This window comes from Callithrix jacchus, chromosome 12 (genome assembly GCF_049354715.1).
Source record: "Callithrix jacchus isolate 240 chromosome 12, calJac240_pri, whole genome shotgun sequence".
NCBI classification, from domain to species: Eukaryota; Metazoa; Chordata; class Mammalia; order Primates; family Cebidae; genus Callithrix; species Callithrix jacchus.
Window position 1 is genome coordinate 123,443,355 of NC_133513.1, and position 18,439 is coordinate 123,461,793.

Genomic DNA, 18,439 nt, shown 5'->3' on the forward strand with positions numbered 1-18,439 from the left:
CACACCAGCATCCTTTCTGTGTTACGCTTTGTTTCAACAATAGACTGAAATTTTAGCATGATGTTTTATATTTCATCCTAAATTTTTTTATTTGCGAGTGTATGAAGTCACATTGGTTATGTCTGATAATCCATTTTGGACATGTATTTTCATATAAATTATAGGACATTTTTGCCTCTCAGTTCTCACAACATAGTAAGGAAAAAAAAACCAGCATGTGGAAATATGACTGATGCCGTGTTAGTGTGTGGTTGGAAATAATAAAGATTATAAATGACTCCATAGGTGTAGAAAATAAGGGGAAAAGACTTATTGGGGAGAAGTAAAAAAGCTTGTTTTCTTTATGCATAGCAGAAAGAAGGCACCATGACTGATATATTACTATTCACCTTCTTTTTATTTCTAAGGGGGTTTTTATTAACCCCTTTTATCAATCAAAATAAATTGATTGCCAGTGAATGCAATATTTTCTGACTATTTGAAATTATAAAATGAAAGCAAAGACACATAAACTCACATACAACATTTGCTGATAAACAAGAGACAAACCTCCCCACCAAAAAGGACTGCTAAGTACTTAAAGATTCTTACAGCCGTCCCTTAAAAAAGAACATTTTAGGCCAGGTATGGGGTTCTCACCTATAATCCCCTTTGGGAGACTGAGGCAGAGGATCTTTGGAGCCCAGGAGTTGGAGACTAGCCTGGGAAACATAGGGAGACCCCCATCTCTATGACAAATAAAAATTTAAAAATGATCCAAGCATGGTGGCATGGGCCTGTGGTCTCAGCCACTCGGGAGGCTGAGGCAGAGGATCCCTTGAACCTGGGTGGTCTAGGCCGCAGTGAGCCATGATCACACCACTACACTCTAGCCTGGGTGAAAGAGCAAGACCTTCCTCAAAGAAAGAAAATAGTATTTTATTTAAGGATAGGATTAGGCCTTGGGATTCATTTGGAATTCAACTTCATCCAGCTGTGTTAATGGCCAAGTAGTCATTAAATCACAGAATACTGTTATTTAATAAATATATACCATCATAAAAGGACATATTCTTGTGTGTGTGTGTGTGTGTGTGTGTGTGTGTGACAAAGTCTCGCTCGTGTCCCCCAGGCTGGAGTGCAGTGACAGGATCTTGGTGCCTGCCACCATGCCTGGCAAATTTTTGTGTTTTTAGTAGAGACAGAGTTTCACCATGTTAGCCAGGCTGGTCTCAAACTCCTGACCACAGGTGATCTGCCTCCTCGGCCTCCCAAAGTGCTGGGATTACAGTTGTGAGCTACTGAGCCCAGCAAAAGGGCATATTTCTTTTCTTTAAGGCAAATACAGTTATGACCAGTATCGGTCCTGGGCAAGGAATTATATACTTACCTGATTCAAGTAGGGAGAAAACTGGGTGGTCAAAAATGCATTTGTGATTCACTCCTACATGATTTCACTGTGTCCTCACCCAAATCTCTTCTTGAATTATAGCTCCTATAATTCCCACATGTGGGAATCATGGGGGTGGATTTTTCTTTTTTTGAGATGGAGTTTTGCTTTTGTTACCCAGACTGGAGTGCAATGGTGCGATCTCAGCTCACCGCAACCTCCGCCTCCTGGGTTCAAGCAATTCTTCTGCCTCAGCCTCCTGAGTAGCTGGGATTACAGGCACACACCATCATGCCCAGCTAAATTTTTGTATTTTTAGTAGAGACAGGGTTTCACCATGTTGACCAGGATGGTCTAGATCTGTTGACCTCGTGATCCACCTGCCTCAGCCTCCCAAAGTGCTGGGATTACAGGTGTGAGCCAATGCGCCCAGCCTGGGGGTGGGTTTTTCTTGTGCTATTCTCCTGATAGTGAGAAGTCTCACAAGATCTGATGGTTTTAAAAAGGGACGTTCCCTGCATAAGCTCTCTTGCCTGCCACCATGGAAAATGTGACTGCTCCTCCTTTGACTTCCGCCATGATTGTGAGGCCTCCCCAGCCACGTGGAACTGCGAGTACATTAAACCTCTTTCCTTTATAAATCACACAGTCTTGGGCATGTCTTTTTTTTTTTTGAGACAGAGTTTTGCTCTTGTTGCCCAGGCTGGAGTACAATGGTGCAATCTCTGCTCACCTCAACTTCTGCCTCCCGGGTTCAAGCAATTCTCCTGCTTCAGCCTCCTCAGTAGCTGGGATTATAGGCATGTGGCACCATGCCCAGCTAATTTTGTATTTTTAGTAGAGACAGGATTTCTCCATGTAGTTCAGGCTAGTCTCAAACTCCTGACCTCAGGTGATCTGCCCACCTAGGCCTCCCAAAGTGCTGAGATTACCGGTGCGAGCCACCATACCCGGCCAGTATGTCTTTATTAGGAGCGTGAAAACTGACTAATACATCTGGTCACTCTTAGCTGTGACACAGTGATATCGAATGTGCACAAAGTAAAAAAGATTTCAACCAAACTGGTGAGAGCATTCCTCCAGGAAGGAGGCCGGGGACTTTGGGACAATAGGAGTAAAACACAGTGGTTTTGAAAATGGTGCCAAACTGTGCTCCCCCGTGGAGGGGCTGAGGAGAAGGGAGCAGGGCACCGAGCCCTCGGTTGGTTCATTCGGCCTCAGCCTCTGGGCTCTCTACCTCCTACCATCAGCCCTCAAGGCAGCTGCTGCTCACCGGCCACCTGGCTGCTGATGGGCTTTGTGGCCGGCGGAGCTGCCCTGTTGTGTCTGTGCAGAGTCAGCCAGTCTTTGGCTCAGCGCGGCTCTTTCCCTTAGTTTCATGGAATAAAGGGTTCCTCATTAGGGCCTCACACATTAGTCTCTCATCGTAGGAGGGCGACTTCCTTCCTGCATTACCGGTGTGAGCCACCACAACAGGCCAGTATGTCTTTATGTCCACTTCCTAGTGATTTAAACCAGAGGTGAACTGGAAAGAGTGTATGTTATGGTGGGAAAGTCTGAAAGTCATGAAACATGGAAGTGTTTCAGTGAGATGTTTCTTCTGATTAAAGTAAAGCATATTTCTTAGGATGGCCAAGGAATAGATACGACCTGAAAGTTAGGGTAAGAACGGAGTCAACACCAAGCTTCCACTTGACTATCCTGAAATTATGAGAACGTTGCTGCTGCATTCCTCTCTCTCTTTATACAACCCTTCAGGCAACTGGGGCCTATGCATCCTTTAAAAATTCGTGGTTTGTTTTTTCTTTTCTCTTTTGGTTTGTTCTAGAAGAAGAAATTAAAGCCAGCCATTGTTTTACAGAAAAATCATTCCGCCGTTGAAACCCAAAGTGGGTCATTCAGTCTGGAGAGCGTGGGAACCATGAATCCTTTCGGAGTTTGAAGCAAATACAAAACCGTTCACGTCATCCTGGGTTATTTTATCATCTCACCACCTTCCTGAAATGGAACTCAAACTTCATTTAGAGTAGCTCTCTGGCACACTGGCAGGAGGGCTCCCAGAGCTGCGTGAGCAGCGGGTGCCGTGAGAAGCGGGCGTTCTGCCCCGACCGGCCCATCTCACTCTCCGTGGGAGGGGCGGCATTTGTGGTGGGCCAGTGCACATGCAGCCCCAGGATGGACAACTCCAGAGGAAACTCAGGAACACAAATTTAGACGATTAACCCAATAGTCCGTTTCCATCTTCCTGCACCTGGGGGGGAAATGCCACTTGTATTCTAGAGGAGAGAGAGAATGGGAAGGAAGCCACTGCAGGTGTGGTGGACATTGGAGGACTCTGGGCAAGTCGAACCCTGTGTGGCCACCGATTTAACTAAGTTTCAACCAAGTCGCATTCCAGTCACCCAACCTGGAATGCGACTTGGCTGAAACTTAAATCAGTGGCCACACAGGGTTCTACCTGCAGGCTGGAACTAGCTATGGCAGCTGTGCTTTGGCCCCAGCTCGAAGCCCAGAACGATTAGCATGTATCCCGAGTTGTGTTTGTAAGGGCTGTGTGTGTTTTTAGTGCTTCCCAGACCTTTCTACCCTGATTTCCTTCTACAGGCAGGAGCAGCCGACTGTGCCTTGTGCCAGGGGCTACTGCAGAGGTCCCCTTTAGGAGGTCATGCCTCGATGCAAAAGCAGCCCGTGAAAGAATGCCAAGGTCAGCGGAAGAGAGGGCACATTCCAAGGTGGCAGCGTGGGTTGGGACCCAGTCTCTGGGAAGGGACCTCCTTCGGATGAGAGCTCTCACAGCCAGACAGCATGAAAGAATCTGACTGTAGAGCTTCTCAGGTCTCTAAGGAATTACATCTGATTCTGTAAGAATCAGAAGTTTGTTGGCCAGGTGCAGTGGCTCACACCTGTAATCTCAGCACTTGGAGAGGCTGAGAGAGGAAGATCACTTGAGCTCAGGAGCTGGAGGTCAGCCTGGGCAACATAGTGAGACATCGTCTCTATTTAAAAAAAAAAAAAAAAAGGCCAGGCACAGTGGCTCATGCCTGTAATCCTAGCACTTTGGAAGGCCCAGGCGGGTGGATCATGAGATTGGGAGATAGAGACCATCCTGGCTAACACAATGAAACCCTGTCTCTGCTAAAAATACAAAAAATTAGCCAGGCATGGTGGCACACGCCTGTAGTCCCAGCTACTTGGGAGGCTGAGCCAGGAGAATCTCTTGAACCCAGAAGGCGGAGGTTGCAGTGAGCTGAGATTGCGCCACTGCACTCCAGCCTGGTCAACAGAGCGAAATCGTCTCAAAAAAAAAAAAAAAAAAAAGTTTGTCACACAAAGGATAGCTTATCTGTGTCCTTAGTTTCTTTGATATGAAACAAGAACTAAAAATAACAGCAGAAAATTAACTCCAACTGGACTCTGAGGGTAAGGACACAGTGGCACACAATACTATTTACATATAAAACAAAAGGAGAGACAGTGCAGGTGCATGTGAGCATCCGCGGTGACCAACACATCGAATTCAGCGTGTCTGGGGCATCGCCTCGGGAGCTGGGCCTTCGGGTTGGTAAGGATGCTTTGGAAGTGTGTGTGCCAGTCACCGCAAGCGGAGGGCTCTCCTCTCGCCCTCCTGTGTTAACATGCTTTCATATGGCCAGTGCAGTCTTGATAAATCTTGCAGGATCTCAAATACACAGCCTACTGAGATGGGAAGGGAAGAAGAAGGTGTTAAAAGTTCGCGGGTCAGGGAAAAAGCACGTGTTTCGGATGGGTCGGCAGAGCCTCCACAAATACAGCATCAGTTTGTGTGAATTCTCAGCTGTGGTTTCTCAGGTTGGATAAAGGCGGCACTGAACAAAGGCCGCTGCTTCTCCAGCCTGAAGAGGCGCTGATGCCACCTACAGCCTGGAATCTGACGCTACAATTAGTGCCCAACTCCTGGCTCATCCTAGGTGGGAGATTAGAATTTATGCAGGGAGTGGAAAACGGGGAGGCAACTCCCAAGATGAGTCCCCCTCCCATAAATTGTAAACAATTAAAACCATGTTTAAAAATGATTTTAACTAAATGATTTTTAGAGATTGCAGCAGCTGGGTTAGGATTTATGAACTACATTTCTTTCTTTTCTTTTCTTTTTCAGATGGTGTTTCGCTCCTGTTGCCCAGGCTGGAGTGCAATGGCGCGATCTCGGCTCACCGCAACCTCTGCCTCCTGGGTTCAGGCAATTCTCCTGCCTCAGCCTCCCGAGTAGCTGGGATTACAGGCACGCACCACCATGCCCAGCTAATTTTTTGTATTTTTAGTAGAGACGGGGTTTCACCATATTGACCAGGACGGTCTCGATCTCTTGACCTCGTGATCCACCCGCCTCGGCCTCCCAAAGTGCTGGGATTATAGGCGTGAGCCACCGCGCCCGGCGAACTACATTTCTTATAAATGCATTTTTTCTAGAGAACTTCTTATGGGACGTAATCACTTTCCCCTGCTGTATAGCAACCCGCAACACTGAACCCAAAGCTAGATGAGGCTACTGGGCACATACTTATCCAGACAGTCTTAGCTTCTTAGGGGAAACCAGATGACTGTGAAGCCATCAGATAAGACATACTTCCGAAAAGAAATGGAATGCATTTTTATGGACAGAGCCAAGATGAAGCATGGCTTGAAATGTGTTTTACGAATAAACTTACACATAAATTGTCCATCCACTGCTTGGAAATCTTTCTTCCCCTTTGAGGAGCTGTCAGAGGTCTCTAATAAACAGTGAGTCTTATTTAGGTTACTGGATATGTAATTCTTCTTTTCTTTGAAAATAATTATTTTTCAAGCAACTGCAGCAAAAATACAACCAATAAAAATCTAGCTATGACAGCATAAACAACCTTTATAGCAGGCATATGCATAGAGTTCTTCCAATAAAAGCAGTTCCTGGCAAGAAAGGGAACAGAAAATTGGCTCATGTGTTTCCAGATAAGTTCTGGACTCCTAAGGGCTGAGAGAAGAGTCCTCACAGCCCATCCCCAACTCCCCATCCCAGACCGGTCCTTGGTTAGGGTGAGGGAGGCAGGGGGGGGTCCCCATTTCCAGTGTGGCTTGGGCTAAGGAGAAGGGACGGGCTGCTCTCAAGGTGGAGTCGGGGAGACCCTTCCCAAGCCCCATGTTTGGGGGCCAGGAACCCTGCTGCAGGCTCCAGATGGGCCAGTGGGAGGCTGACCACTGTTCAGGCTCCCATATTCTCGGTCCAGGCCAATTGTCCCTGAGTGAGGGCGGTGCCAGGGTGGGTAGCGGGGCTGGGGGTGGGGTAGAGGTCCACTTAGGATAATCTGGTCCAGGGGCTCTGCTCTGGGCTGGGTCGACCCTGCTCGCGGGGAGGCGGTTTGCTGCGGGCCTTGCCTTCCCTGCGCCCACATCCTGGTCCCCGCGCCCGGGTGAGCAGCGTGGGGGGCCCGCGCGGGGCTGCCCCCCGGGAGCCTGGGGTTGCAAGTTCTCAGCAGACGTTCGCGTGCTCATTTATGCTTTTTATAGTAGCTGGAGAAGATGTTATCGCAGCTTGAGAAGAGAAATTAAAATATGTATCCTTCAGGTGCAAATCTACTGTACTTACAGTTTTACTGTTTCTCTGCAGGGGGCTCCATTAATCTTGTAAGAGTGAAATTCCTAAGGAAATTAATTCCCTCCAGTTGGGGTTATTCTCAACTGGTCTTTGGGGGGCGGAGTAATTGGAATTTAAGAGTCTCTCTTAAAAGAAAGGAAACGTTGGCCATTTTACTCGAAACAACACTTTTTAATGCCAGGATTTATTCTTTAAAACACCTTCTCCTTCCTTCTTTCCCTGCACCTCTTCGTGTTTCTCGGCTTCCCTTGGTAGGATTTACAAAGCCCCCGATCAGGTGGGACCTCCCCTCCCAGTTTTCCTGAGGCTGACTGGGCATTCCTCTCCATGTGGGTTATTTGTAGCCCCGACCCCGCTTCTTCCACACTGCGCAGGCTGAGGACCGCAGGCCGCAGGAGGAAACGAGGCATCATGAAGAGGTCATGGCTAAATCATTTCCTCGCCTGCTTAGGAGCAGTAAATGTTAGTTGTCGTAACCCAGCAAAATAATTACACCTCAATTTCTCTCTCTCTCTCTCACATGCACGTGCACGTGCGCACGCACACACATACACACACCCTTTAAAATACAGTCAATTCACAGGCAAGAGGTGGAGTGTTTTTGCTGCTAGGAAAGCACCCTCCACTGGTGCTTCAGGTCTCAGGCCCAAGCCTCAGCCCCAGGCTCAGAGCCCCACGTCTTTGTTCTTCAGGCTATGGGAACCCTGCCACCACCCCAAGAAGGAATAGAACATGGCTAAATGCAGGTGTGGTGGTGCATGCCTGTAGTCCCAGCTGCTCAGGAGGCTGAGGCAGAAGAATCGCTTGAACCTGGGAGGCAGAGGTTGTAGTGAGCAGAGATTGTGTCACTGCACTCCAGCCTGGGTGACAGAGCAAGACTCTCTCTCAAAAACAAACAACAAACAAACACAAACAAAAAAACTGGCCAAAAAGATCTGATCTGACCTACCTTGTTTGACTGTATACGTCATGAGACCCCCATGCTAGAGAGGGTCTTGCCCCACTACCCAGAAGTAAGGAGGCTGCACAGAGGCCAGGAAGAACCTGAACACCAGTCAGGCCTTGCTGGGCTTTCCCAGTTCGTTCTTTTTAAAAGATAAAACACGGGCCGGGCGCGGTGGCTCAAGCCTGTAATCCCAGCACTTTGGGAGGCCGAGGCGGGTGGATCACGAGGTCAACAGATTGAGACCATCCTGGTCAACATGGTGAAACCCCGTCTCTACTAAAAATACAAAAAATTAGCTGGGCGTGGTGGCGCGTGCCTGTAATCCCAGCTACTCAGGAGGCTGAGGCAGGAGAATTGCCTGAACCCAGGAGGTGGAGGTTGCGGTGAGCCGAGATTGCGCCATTGCACTCCAGCCTGGGTAACAAGAGCGAAACTCCGTCTCAAAAAAAAAAAAAAAAAAAAAAAATTAAAAAAAAATTAAAAGATAAAACACAAAGTCAAATTGATTAGAGTTGTCCACAGTCGGCGATGGTGATCTTCTTGCTGGTCATGTTATTTCTGGACTCAAAGCACTCCCGGACTTCCACAGCGCTCATGCCTTCTCTCACCTTGCCAGAGACCACATGCTCGCCATGCAAGCACTCAGTCTCGGCAGTGCAGATGCAAAACTGGGAGCCGTTTGTGTTGGGTCCGGCATTTGCCATGGACAACATGCAAAACTGGGAGCCGTTTGTGTTGGGTCCGGCATTTGCCATGGACAACATGCAAAACTGGGAGCCGTTTGTGTTGGGTCTGGCATTTGCCATGGACAACATGCCCAGACCTGTATGCTTCAGGCTGAAGTTTTCATCATCACATTTCTCTCTGTAGATGGACTTGCCACCAGTGCCATTATGGCGTGTGAAGTCACCACCCTAACACAGGACCCCTGGAATAATTCTGTGAAAGCAGGAACCCTTATGACAAAATCCTTTCTCTCCCTGCTCAGAGCACAAAAGTGTTCAGCTGTCTTTAAAATCTTGTCTTCAAACAGCTTGAAGGGCTGTGATGGCCCTAGGGCTTGCCACTGATGGCGCGTTGAAGAACCTGGTGGGACTGACCTTGGTGGGTAGCAGGGGGCTGGGGGGCGGGGCATCCGTCAGCCTCTACAAAGCCCCAGTCAGTTGTTAGCATAAAAGCAGACGCCTTTGTCCAATCATATGTCTACGCAACTGTCCACACTTTGTTGAACCTAACCACACAAATGAACAGTTTTCCCTGTATCTTTGAGTCTTCACTCTATGTCACGAGAAAACTGTGATCAAATAAATTTGTAAATTTGTATATTTATCTCCTATTAATCTGCCTTTTGTCAGTGATTCTCAGCCCCTACAATAATAACTTCTAAAAGGGCAGAAAGTGTTATCCAGAAGTTTTCACAGCATTTTTAAAAAAGTCTGCTCTGCAGTTGGTTTGTGCTATTTTCAGCAAATTCCATTTAAAAGAACAATCAGCATTTATAAAACAGTCACATTTGAGGGGTGATTACTGCTTTTTTTGAAAAGGATTCACTATAGCACATTTCCCTTGTGCATTACAATTTCATTATTTTTTAAATTTCAAAAGCAGTCCATGCTATTGGAAAACATGCAGATGACACAAGGAAATGTGTGTAAGTGGAAGTGGAGGGCCTCCCTTTTGCTCTCCTCTGCTCTCGCTCTCTGGACTGAGCCTGATAATAATTTGGGGAGCATCCTTCTGGAGACTTTCCTAAGTGCCACTCACTGATATAGTTTTATGTCTCATTTACGTTCAATTCTGCCTAAAAATGATAATCAGAACATGTATCTTGTTTTATGACATGGTGTCTTTTTTTCCTGCCTATTGCATTCTTTTCATAGTAAACTTTAAAGTCTTATTTACATACTTTTTTCTTGAGGCGGCATTTTGCTCTTGTTGCCCAGGCTGGAGTGCAACGGTGCGATCTCGGCTCACTGCAACCTCTGCCTCCTGGGTTCAAGCGATTATCTTGCCTCAGCCCCGCTAGTAGCTGGGATTACAGGCACGTGCCACCCCGCCCAGCTAATTTTGCATTTTTAGTGGAGACGAGGTTTCTCCATGTTGGTCAGGCTGGTCTCGAACTCCCACCCTCAGGTGATCCGCCTGCCTCGGCCTCCCAAAGTGCTGGGATTACAGGTTTGAGCCACCATACTCAGCTGTTTTTAACTAAACTTTTTATTTAAAAGTAAATGTAGATTCACATACAGTTGTAAGAAATAATACAAATCGCTGGGCGTGGTGGCTCACGCCTATAATCCCAGCACTTTGGGAGGCCGAGGCAGGTGGATCACAAGGTCAAGAGATCGAGACCATCCTGGTCAACGTGGTGAAAACCTGTCTCTACTAAAAATACAAAAATTAGCTGGGCATTGTGGTGTGCGCCTGTAGTCCCAGCTACTCGGGAGGCTGAGGCAGAAGAATTGCTTGAGACCAGGAGGCGGAGGTTGCAGTGAGCCAAGATCGTGCCATTACACTCCAGTCTGGGTAATAACAGCAAAACTCCATCTCAAAAAGAAAAAAAAAAAAAAAGAAATAATACAAATCCTGTGCACACTTTCTTCCAATGATAACCACCTTGCAAATCTGTAATATTACAACCAGGATGTTGATATTTATGAACAATCCAGGGATCTTTTTCAGATTTTCCCAGTTTTACTTGTTCCTGTGTGTGCATGTGTGTGCGTGTGTGTGTATTTTTGGTTTTGAGACAGGGTCTCGCTCTGTCACCCAGGCTAGTGGGAGGTAGCAGTGGCAGGCTCCAGTGATCTTCTCACCTCAGCCTCTCACCCGGCTGGGACCGCAAGTGTGAGCCACCATGCCTGGCTAATTTTTTTTTTGGTAGAGACTAGGTCTTCCTAAGTTGCCCTGCTGGTCTCCAACTCCTTGGCTCAAGCAATCCTCCTGCCTTGGCTTTCCAAAGTGTTGGGATCACAGGCGTGAGTCGGAGGGTGCAGCCAAGTTCCACACAATTTTATCATGTTTAGTTTCTGTTCCTGCCACCACAGGCAAGATACAAAATGGTTCCTCATCATTCTCCCGTTGCATTTTAAATAAAATAATTTGCCATGTTCAATACCATGTATTTCTCCAGGTGAGGTACACATGTGACAGGCTTCAAAAGGCCACTTTTAATCACTACAGTAGTACTGCCCAAGAAAACCCAAGAGCCACAAGTGAAAGTTGCCTATGGCCAGGTGCAGTGGCTCACACCTGTAATCCCAGCACTTTGGGAGGTCAAGGTGGGTGGATCACGAGGTCAGGAGGTGGAGACCATCCTGGCCAACGTGGTGAAATCCCGACATTACTAAAATACAAAAAATTAGCCAGGCGTGGTGGCACGCGCCTGTAGTGCCAGATACTCAAGAGGCTGAGGCAAGGGAATCACTTGAACCTAGGAGTCGGAGGTTGCAGTTAGCAGAGATCATACCACTGCACTCCAGCCTGGCAACAGAGCAAGACTCTGTCTCAAAAACAAACAAAAAAACCCCCCAAAACCAAAAACAAACAAAAGTTGTCTATGAAATTACACATTTCCCAGGAGCCAAAGGTAAAAGAGGCCAATTTAAATAATATATTTCAGAAAACCCAATGTATCCAAATATCCTCATTTCAGCATATAGTCAATATGAAAAGTATGAATGATTTGCTACTTTCCTCATACAAAGTCTCTGCAATCCAGTGAGCCTGCTCCTCTGCCAGCTGTTAGCATGGATTGAGCACCTACTATGTGCCTGACTGCGTTCCAGGCCTGAGACACAGACCAGTTCCTGTCCTTTGAGAACACAGGCCAATGAAGGGGACGAGCACAGTTCTGGAACATGAGACAGGCCATGGTAGAAGCATGCACAGCAGGCTGGGAACACCTGGTTAGTAGGGAAGGCTCCGTGGGGGCTTGGCCTCAAAGTCCACTGGCAGCAGGGGGACTGGCCAGAGGGAGCCCCAAGTGTCTGGGTGGGAGCCCTCAAGAGGAGAGGCACTTTGGAGGGAAGGCCCAGTGTGGTCTGGGGACATGCAGTAAAAGATGGCCCCTCCTCAAAGTGAATGGATGCTGGACTCTGGGGTGCAGGGTGGGATTCTGGGCTTGCTGTTGAAGTTTTCTTGGAGGTTGATGTCACTGAAGGTGTGGAGATGACACAAACCAGAAAGTGCGTGGGAAGCATGGAGAGTGGGGTACAGAGTCCACCACGTGGAGAGCCAACGTCGGAGGAGGCCCAAGGGAGAAAGAAAAACCAGGAACCACCCAAGAAGGCCAGGCAGGAGGAGGGCAGGGATCTTGGAGGCAGGCCCCCAATCCAGTGGAGCCACTCCAGTCCCTTCTGTTCTGAGGTTACAATGGGTGATGGCTCTGTGGGGCTGCAATGAGAAGTGGCATGCAGGGAGGGGCAGAGGAGGAGAGACATACTGTGGGTCCCAGGTTCAGATCCCAGGACTGAACTGGAATCACCCTGTCTGTGTTGAAGTTCAAGACCTACCACTTTTGTTCCCAGGACTCTCAGTTCTTCCTCACCTTTTTGCAGTTTCATTTTTGATAATTTCACCTTCCTAAATGTACACATTTGACTTCACTTTCACTCACCTCTCACCCTCACGCCTCCACCAGCCCCTTCTCGCTATTACACACCCAGGAGACACAGGAGGTGGAAGGAACGTCTGGAGCCCCAAAAGCCAGGAGTCTCAGGAGTCAGGTGTCCAGAGAGCCAGGAACCCTGACACCCAGGATCCCCAACACCAAGGGGCCCTGATAGTCAAGAACCCCAACAGTCAGAAGCCTCTACCACCAGGAGCCCCGATACCCAGGGTCCCCTACAGCCAGGAACCTCAACACCCAGGGGCCCCTAATATAGCCAGGAACCCTGACATCCAGGAGCCCCTAGAGCCATGAACCCTGACATCCAGGAGCCCCTACTATAGCCCGGAACCCCGACATCCAGGAGCCCCTGCTACAGCTGGGAACCCCGACACCCAGGAGCCCCTGCTACAGCTGGGAACCCCGACACCCAGGAGCCCCTACTACAGCCGGGAACCCCGACACCCAGGAGCCCCTAGTATAGCCGGGAACCCCAATACCCAGGAGCCCCTAGTATAGCCGGGAACCCCGACAGCCAGGAGCCCCTACTATAGCTGGGAACCCCGACACCCAGGAGCCTCTAGTATAGCCAGGAACCTTGACACCCAGGAGCCCTTAGAGCCAGGAACCCCAACACCCAGGAGGCCCTACTATAGCCAGGAACCCCGACACCCAGCAGCCCCTACTATAGCCAGGAACCCCAACACCCAGGAGGCCCTACTATAGCCAGGAACCCCGACACCCAGAAGCCTCTACTATAGCCAGGAACCCCGACACCCAGCAGCCCCTACTATAGCCAGGAACCCCGACACCCAGCAGCCCCTACTATAGCGAGGAACTCCTACAATAGCTAAAAACCCTAACATCCAGGAGCCTCTACAGCCAGGAATCTCGATACCCAAGGGCGCCTACAGCCAGGAGCCAATACAGCCAGGAACCTCCACAGCCAGGGGCCCTGACGGCCTGAAGTCACTAGAGCCAGGAACCCTGACAGCCAGGAACCACGGGAGCCAGGAGGCCCACAGCGGAGTGCCCAGACCTGGCAGGGTCAGAGCCCCCCAGCGGCATCCACCGTCCGCCGCCGCTTCTGGGATCTCTCCGGCTCTGCAGCGTTCCGTGCAGACAGGGGCGGGGCGATTCCTCGCGCAGCCGTTCTGCGCTCCGCTGCCCCGCCCACATCCGGCCGCGGGCACTCGATTGCTCCTGTCTGGTGGCGGCAGCATGGCGGCGGGGGCGGCTGCGGCGGCTGTAGGGGCCGTGGAGGAGGTCGGCTCAGTCGGGCAGTTTGAGGAGCTGCTGAGCCTCAAAGCCAAGTAAGCGGGGAGGCGAGCGGCAGGAGTGAGGAGCCGGGGCAGGAGTGGCCGCAGGACCCGGCCGGCGGGGGACGGCGGGCCGCCCAGCCCGGCTCCTTGGCGCCCGGCTCGCTTCGGCCTCGGGGGACCGGGCCCGGCGCCGCCCGTGGACTCCCCCAGGCTTCAGGCGGTGACTGGTCGGAGCCGCGGGCTTCCCGCCCCGGGCCAGCGAGCAGGGCGCGAGGTTCGCCCCAGCCCCAGCCCCAGCCCCAGCCCCAGCCCCAGCCCCGGCTCCGACGCCGACGACGGCTGTCCAAGCCCGAGGGACGCGACCTTCCCGGCCCCGGCCTGGGCAGCCCCGCGGCGGGACAGAGGCGGTGACTCAGCTGTGCCGCGGGGCGGAGCGGGGCGGGGTACGGAGCGGCGCCGAGACCCCGGCCCTCCACGCCACGGAGCGGGGAGCCACGGCTGCGGGCTCCACCTTTCCTGCGCCCGCCGGGAGGGTGCTGCAGGCTCGGCGTCGGCCCCTTCCTCTTCGCCTCCCTCCAGGAACGCCCCTGTCGCGGGAAGAGCGGCTTGGGAAGCCCCGCCGCGCTCGCTAGGCCTGGCCGGCTTTTGAAGTCAGCCTGGAAAGTTTGTTGGTCAGCGGGCAGAGTCGGTGTTCAGACTTAACCTGTTGCCGGAGGCAGAGTTGCTGCTCGGCTTTGGCCCCGGTGTCCGGCCGGCGAGCCTGGGGAAGGCCACGGGAGGTCCGTGGGAATGCACAGAACGTGTTTTCTGGGTGTGCTGGAAGCGCTGAACGGGCAGCCTGCGGACGGCTCGGTGCTCACCGGCATGCGCGCTTGCAGGGAAAGGTCTGCACGTGGCCTCTCCGTGGGGATTGGCACCACCTCCCACCGTAGACCACTCCAGGGACTCAGTCGTTCGCTAGTTGTAGTAGTGGTTTTTAAAGGAACTTTATGTCGGATTGCCCGGGATCCACTCATTAGCCGTGTAACCCCTGGGCACGTTTCGTACCCAAGCCTCAGTTTCCCAACGGTGAAATAGCACCTATTAGTACCTCAGGGTTGTGGTGAGGGTTAAATGAGATGATGTACGTAAAACGTTATGAATACCATGCCAGGTATGCAGGAAACACTCAGGAGATGTTGGCCCTTAGTTATTTCAGTAGGGAGTTGTTTTTGAGACGGGCTCTGGCTCTGACACCCAGGCTGCAGTATAGTGGCGCAGTCGCCGCTCACTGTAGCCTCTGCCTCCCGGGCTCAAGTGATCCCACCCATCTCCTCATCCCATCTCAGCCTCCTGAGTAGCTAGGACCACACTGCTTTCACCACTACGTGTTTTGTTTTTTTTTTTTTGCGACTGAGCCTCGCTTTGTTGTCTAGGCTGGAGTGCAGTGGCGCAGTATCGGCTCACAGCAACCTCCGTTTCCCTGGCTCAAGCAGTTCTCCTGCCTCACACTCTCAGGTAGCAGGGATTACAGGCGCCCACCACCACACCCGGCTAATTTTTTGTATTTTTAGTAGACTGGGTTTTACCATTTTGGCCAGGCTTGTCTCGAACTCCTGACCTCAAGCGATCCACCCACTTCAGCTTCCCAGAGCTAGGATTACAGGTGAGAACCACCGTGCCTGTCCAATTTTTATATTTTTTTGTAGAGACGAGGTCTCGCTATGTTGCCCAGGCTGGTCTCGAACTTCTGGACTCAAGCGATTTGCCCTCTTCAGCCTCCAAAGTGTTAGGATTACAGGTGTGAGCCACCATGCCCAGCCAAAAATACTTATTGATGTAAATTTTGTTTTGGAGACAGGCTCTTGCTCTGTTGCCCAGGCTGGAGTGCAGTGATGTGATCTTGGCTCACTGCAGCCTCAACCTCCCAGGTTCAAGCGATCCTCCAACCTCAGCCTCCTGAGTATCTGGGATTACATGTGCGAACACCATGCTGGGCTAGTTCGTGTATTTTTTTGTAGAGATGAGGTTTCCCCTTGTTGCCCACGCTGGTCTTTGGAACTCCTCAACTCAAGTGATCCACCTACCTCGGCCTTGTAAAGTATTGGTATTATAGGCTTGAGCCCCCATGACTGGCCCTGTTGATCTAAATTGAGTGAAATTTTGCTGACTGAATTTGAATTAGAGACAGGTAGTATTATGATTTTGCCATGGGGAGTGCAGGTGAGATGGGAGTGTTGCCTTTGGAAATGGGGAGGAATGAGAGTTACTAATGGTTAGAAATGCTTTACTAATGGATAGAAATGCTTTATGGGGTGGTGAAATTAAAAGTGTTATTTAAAACAGCTCCTTAGGCATTTCACATTTACCTGGGAAATTGTTAAAAAAAAAAAAAGCGGAGGTTGGGGGGAACACTTAACGTTTACTCACTGCTGGAAGCTGAGTTCTTAATCATCCAGTACAGGTCAGCACAGTCACAGGAGTCACCAGAAGTGGCCTCTTGAAGTAAGCAGCTCTTATCTGGAACTGCCCTAAATAAATGTTTTGAATGTATATCACCTGAAAAGACTGTTTTGTGGGTGTGTGTTTTATGTTTGTTTTTATGCTTCATTTTAAAAAAAGTCCTTAAACTATCAAAATGGATAAAAGTTTTTTTTCTTTTCTTTTTTCTTGAGATGGTATCTTGCTCTGTCACCCAGGCTGGAGTGCAATGGCAATCTCTGCCTCCCAGGTTCAAGCAGTTCTGCCTTAGCTCCCGAGTAGCTGGGATTACAGATGCCCGCCATAATAGCTGGCTAATTTTTGTATTTTCAGTAGAGGTGGGGTTACACCATGTTGACCAGGCTGGTCTAGAACTACTGACTTGAGGTGATCCGCCTGCCTCAGCCTACCAATGTGCTGGGATTACAGGTGTGAGCCACTGCATGTGGCCAAAATGGATAAAATTTTAAATGTAAATACCATTTGGATGTATTTACATTTAAACACATCGACTGGCCCATACTTGAAATGACCCAGAAAATAATGTACACTTTCCTTAGTGACTAGTTTAAATGCACACATGGGAAATGATGTGTGGCCTCAGGGGAAGGAGCAAATCTCTGCAACTTTTTTGGTGAAGATGGAAACATTTAAGAATATTGTGGTGACTCACACCAGCAATCCCAGCAGTTTGGGAGGATGACTTGAGGCCAGGAGTTTGAGACCAGCCTGGGCCACATAGTGAGACCCCATCTCTCCAAAAAAATAAAAGTAGCCAGTCATGGTGATGGGTACCTGTATGTAGTGCCAGCTACTCATGAGGCTGAGGTGGGAGGGTTGTTTCAGCCCAGGAGTTCCAGGCTGTGGTGAGCTACCATCCTGCCATTGCACTCCAGCCTGGGTGACAGAGTGAGACCCTGTCTCAAAAGACAGACACAAAGTGCTCACGTTTTACTACTTATGTGGATGTAATCCTTTTAAATCTACTTTCCAAATCCTTGTGTCTCCAATTTTAAAATTTGACATGCATTGGAATTTTTTTTTAAGTAATCAGATATTTACATAAGTTGCTGAAATCTCAGCTGGTCTATACTGTGGGGTTATTAATATCCATTTGCAGAGTAATTAAGCAGTAGTATATATGTTTAATAAGTAGTAGCTGGTATTATCTGCAGATGAATAACTGAAGTAGTAGAATACTATAATAATTGAAAAAACAACTACTTACTGATAAAGAGCTGAAGTTTATTTTTCGTTTTTTATTTTTATTTTATTTTTATTTATTTTTTTGAGATGGAGTTTCGCTCCTGTCACCCAGGCTGGAGTGCAATGGCGCAATCTCGGCTCACTGCAACCTCTGCCTCCTGGGTTCAGGCAATTCTCCTGCCTCAGCCTCCTGAGTAGCTGGGATTATAGGCACGCACGCGCCACCACGCCCAGCTAATTTTTTGTATTTTTGGTAGATACGGGGTTTTACCATGTTGACCAGGATGGTCTCAATCTCTGGACCTTGTGATCCACCCGCCTCGGCCTCCCAAAGTGCTGGGATTAACAGGCGTGAGCCACCGTGCCCGGCAGAGGTGAAGTTTATTATGTTGTAGAAAATTATGTTAGTCAGGATTTGAATGTTTTTTATGTGTGTTTGTTTTTTGTTTTTTTTTTGAGACGGAGTTTTGCTGTTGTTACCCAGGCTGGAGTGCAATGGCACGATCTCCACTCACCGCAACCTCCACCTCCTGGCTTCAAGCAATTCTCCTGCCTCAGGCTCCTGAGTAGTTGGGACTATAGGCATGCACCACCATGCCCAGCTAATTTTTGTATTTTTAGTAGAGACGGGGTTTCACCTTGTTGACCAGGATGGTCTCGATCTCTTGACCTCGTGATCCACCCGCCTCCCAAAGTGCTGGGATTACAGGCGTGAGCCACCGCGCCTGGCCTGAATGGTTTTTGTCTAATGCTTTTTTTCAACAGTGCAGGTATACTGGGCCATTCATGAAGATGGAAAGAACACTGTTAAACGTAATCCAAAAGATTATATTTGTTTCAGATAGAGTATGTCCTTATAATATTGGACATTATTTGGTTAATTGAGAAATGGAAGTTAAGCATCTAAATGGGAGAATATTCTGAATAATGTCAACTACCTGCTAACATTAATACCATGTTTTAATGTTTTCAAATATTTTAT

General features: G+C 49.3%; 1 protein-coding gene across 4 annotated transcripts in view; it reads left to right on the top strand.

Annotated features, from left to right (window-relative positions):
- Positions 1 to 13,734: 13,734 nt before the first annotated feature.
- The window catches only part of GLRX3 (glutaredoxin 3), a 71,429-nt gene continuing 66,724 nt past the window's right edge, over positions 13,735 to 18,439 (top strand). For all 4 annotated transcript variants that reach the window (XM_054243484.2, XM_002756714.6, XM_078344108.1 and 1 more), the window contains exon 1: positions 13,735 to 13,842. In XM_054243484.2, the coding sequence (XP_054099459.1) occupies positions 13,751 to 13,842 (92 nt within the window). In that variant the 5' untranslated portion in view covers positions 13,735 to 13,750. The remainder of the gene's footprint in view (positions 13,843 to 18,439) is intronic.